The sequence below is a fragment of the Chrysochloris asiatica genome, unplaced genomic scaffold, assembly GCF_000296735.1.
Source record: "Chrysochloris asiatica unplaced genomic scaffold, ChrAsi1.0 scaffold00162, whole genome shotgun sequence".
Classification (NCBI taxonomy): Eukaryota; Metazoa; Chordata; class Mammalia; order Afrosoricida; family Chrysochloridae; genus Chrysochloris; species Chrysochloris asiatica.
The window spans coordinates 1,349,044-1,353,127 of record NW_006408680.1 but is presented as its reverse complement, the minus strand read 5'-3'; the positions used below and the strand labels follow the sequence as shown (position 1 = coordinate 1,353,127).

General features: G+C 39.2%; 1 protein-coding gene across 2 annotated transcripts in view; it reads right to left on the bottom strand.

The window, feature by feature from the left end:
- Positions 1-4,084, bottom strand: part of PACRG (PARK2 co-regulated) — a 670,998-nt gene that overhangs the window by 262,759 nt on the left and 404,155 nt on the right. Inside the window, exon 4 of one of the 2 annotated variants that reach the window (XM_006871168.1) lies at positions 2,135-2,288. In XM_006871168.1, coding sequence (XP_006871230.1) covers positions 2,135-2,288 — 154 coding nt within the window. The remainder of the gene's footprint in view (positions 1-2,134; positions 2,289-4,084) is intronic. The other variant, XM_006871167.1, reaches the window with a different exon arrangement.

Sequence of the window (4,084 nt, the reverse complement as noted above, 5' to 3'; positions counted from 1 at the left end):
ACCAGAGAATTAGCCATGCTTAAAACCAATGAAGAGCTACAGCATAAACTATAAATTCTCCACACTGATAAAATAGAGTAATTGATAAAATAAAGCCAACTATTTACTTTGTTAAAGCATATGAACATTTTTGAATTAAAGAGTCCAAGAAAAACAATATAATGGGGAAGTTGTAGCAATCAAATATTTTGTTGAATACTCTAGAGTTCCCAAGGAGACTCCTCAGCATGTATCTAGCTGTGATTATTTTTCCTTATAGGGTTCTTTGATGATGATGGAGATTCCAACTGCCATCTGAACATGATGCTTTTATTTTATATACGGATACAATAAGGAGCTCGCTATGGGTCGGAACCGACTCGACGGCACTTAACAACAACAACAACGACAATATGATGCTTAGATTTACGTCCTAGATGCTATTGTAGCAACAAAAGCATTAACCAACAGTGTTGTCGTAGAAAGGATAAGCACTGTGGGATAAGTACTGGACTGCTAATCACAACATTGGCCCCACCAGCCCCACCTTGGAAATCCTATATAGGGCTCCTGTGAGTTGCAACAACTGACTCGGCGACCCTTAACAATAGAAAAAACAGTAGCTTCCTGTATTACATGCATTCTGAAGTTCCCAAACTCCCAGTTACTTACTAGGTATCATGTTAAACATGCAATTCATCCTACTTATTGAAAGACAGCTGCAGACTTTCTGAGTATTCTGTGATTTCTCAACAGTCTTATTAAACTGAATTTAATAACAATTTTGGGAAAATATGAAGAATAAGGATTCCAAGCACTGAATTTGTTTGTGGTGGGAGCTAGCAGATCCTCAGCATCTTGGTTTGGTTTGGTTTGATTTGGTTTTCCTGGATGCACTAAGAGAAGATCATGTTGCAAAATTTCCATACAGCACTCCACTAGACACACATATTTTCTCACGGCTGTCAGGAATTAAGTCTCAATGTTGACTCCCAGCATCCTGTGAGATGTGTAGAACTTCAAAGCTAGCAACATAAAAGGGGATTCGATTCACGCCACTTTGAGAAGGGCAGGAGAGCCACACTCTCTGAGTAAACAGATGAGCACACACGGAGTCCGAGATACTAACACGAGTTTAACAAGGCTTTGTTCGAGTGGAACACACCTTTGAGCCCAATCCACATTTTCTAAAGTTCACAAAACAATATTTTGAAACCATGAATGGAACAGCAAATCCATTTTTAAATTACTGGCGGTGGTGGTGGCTGTGTGCCATGGAGTTGGTTACATAGTGACCCTGTACAAGGTTTCCGAGGCTGGTAATCTTGACAGGAGCATCTTTCTCCCATGGAACCGCTGGTAGTTTCGAACTGCTGACCTTGTAGCTACCAACCCAACTCGTAACCACTATGCTAATCAGAGCTCCTTATGGAAAAAACAAAACAAAAACCAGGAAATATTTGTAGTTACTGAATTGTGTGGTGCTGCGGCATAATGCACTGGACTGAAAGGTCATTTGAATCACAAGGTTGCTGGTTCAAATTCACCAGCTGCTCCTTGGTAACCCTATACAGGGTTGCTATGAGTCAGAACCGACTCAATGGCACTTAACAACAACAACTAATTAAAAATTAGTACTCACCATCAATTAACTAACTATAAATATTTCCTGTTTTTTCCAGAAACGAGAGAACGCTGATTAAAAGTTTCTATACACCTGCCCCAGATTTGAATAGCGTTGCTTAAAATTTAACCTTAAACCAATGCATAAAAACGGACAGTAGACTTTCCAACAGGAAGCATTTAAAGCAGAATTCGTAGCAAGATAAAAGGGTAAACTAGAAACTTACTAATGTATTCAAAAGACTATTAGAAAATTTTGCAACTTAATTATTGGAAGATTAAAGCAGTGCTCCAGTGCTCCTGTGCTGAGTCCAGAAGGTGCACATGTGGGGAGTAAAAAATGAAAGCGTTCATTTTACTGTTTCCCTAGGGAGGCGCCGCAGAAGGAGTAGGAGTCGTGCTTTGGAGATAGCCCAGTGGGTCTTGGTGTCTACGCGACCATAAATCCTAAATGTGCTGCTCACTCCCTTACTTCAAGCTACTCCCTTCTTTGTGGACACAGGAAAGAGCCTGCGCCCTGCCTGGGGGGGACTCACCGTTCATATTCTTGAAGATGTTCAGGATAGGCAAGATCTGACGGTAATAGGGTACCAGCGCTTCTCCCACCATCTCCGCCGACACAACCAGATGCTGGAGAACTTTGAGCGTGACGCAGATGACCTGTCGGTTTCGGAGGTTCAGAGCATCTGCATTGGAGGAAATGGAACGAGCAGAAAATAGAAGGCATTAGTTTTTACGATGTGAAGGGTACATTTAGTTAAACGGGACCCTAGTGGGGTTGCCAATGGGTGTTTATTGCTATGGCTTCGACTGAGGCATTTCAGCCCTACTGTTAGAAACAGCATTTCCTTTGAGGCATCTGTTCTCCTGACTTGTACTGAGTCAAAACCAACCCTCAGAAAGCAGCTCTCTTTCACCAGAAGGCTCTTAGTCTGAGAAAAGAGGAATGTGTAAATAGATAAGATTAGTCAGTATCCCTGCAGCCCCCTCAGAGTCCATGTGTCAACAATGACAACAACACAAAGATTAACAGTACACACATTTTAATGCAATAATCTGTTTCTGTTTACAAATCACGCTTTCCTTAAAGACTTTGCAGTCTGACGCAGTAGCCCACAGTGCCACACCAGGACTTCAGGGTCGTCCTGTCATGAAGTGCTGTCGAGTTGGTTCCGACCCATAGCCACCCTGTATAGGGTTTCCGAGGAGCAGCTGGTGAGCTTGAACCACCGATCTTGTAGTTCAAATGGCTTTGCAGCCTGAGGCATTAGCCCACAGCGCTACACCAGGACTCCAAGGTAAGCCGCATAAGAGCCCCTTAATTTCATCCAAGAGACATTTTGTTACATTTCCCATTTCCACTTCAGTTTCTCTATTTTTCTTCCTCATTCTCAGGGAATTAAGACACACTATTTGGTTTGAAGTCTTTTTGGAATTCCCTGAGAATGCCATTCCAATCGAATTAAAGAAAAAATAACTTATCTATTCTTTTTTTTTGAAATAAACTTTTCCTTTGAAAAAGTATGCTAACACATATAAAGAGATAGGATTCTTTAACTTGAAAGAGAAGAACAGTGTTTACCCTTGTGATGATGGTCCTGAAAGCTATTGTGAAGACATAAGTGAGGGCTTTGAACTCAAGATTGAAAGTTCTAACAAGAGATATCTACTGACATTATAGATCAACTAGTGGAACCTTTATATTCAGAAAATTGGATTTCTATTGTACTGCTTACTGCCTTCAAGTATAATCAACAAGATAGAGCTTCCGGATCTATAGAAATTGCCGAAGAATAGAGAAAAAATAATCTAAAGTCAGTGGTAAAACTTATTCATCTTAAATGGTTATAAGTTACATGTATGATTTTCTCAGGCCTAAAATCCATTAGGACTCTGGTTTTTACAATGTGAGAACATTTTCTACCATTAGATAAAAAGTCCACTACTGTGGAATCGGAAAAAGAAATCTGAAACATTTCTCTTTCTTCTCGTTAAAACTAGAAAGCCCAAGCAAAATGAAAGGCAAAATACAAATTCTAAAAGTATTTTCGACATACATTACAGATGTTAATATCACTAATATACAAATAGTTACTGTAAGACAGTACAAGACAGAATTCATCAATTAAAATATGGGCAAAGGACATGAACAGACAATACACAAACTGATAAACATACATAAATATCTAGTGTTCTAGAATGTTTAACTTCATTAGCTACCTAAAACAGGAAATAAAACCCTAATTTATGTTTTTGATACCCTATTAACAAATTTTTTTTGAAAAGTTATTATCAGTGTGGAAACAGGTTTCAGAAAAAAGGCATTCTCATAAATCCCATATTATAAGGCTTCATATTTCTATAGGACAATTTAACACTATGCCTAAAAGCCATAAAAATGTATGCAGCTTCACCCAGCAATTTCACTTCTGGGCATTTGGTCTAAGGAAGTAATTGCACTGTTCACAGAAGTTATAAGAAA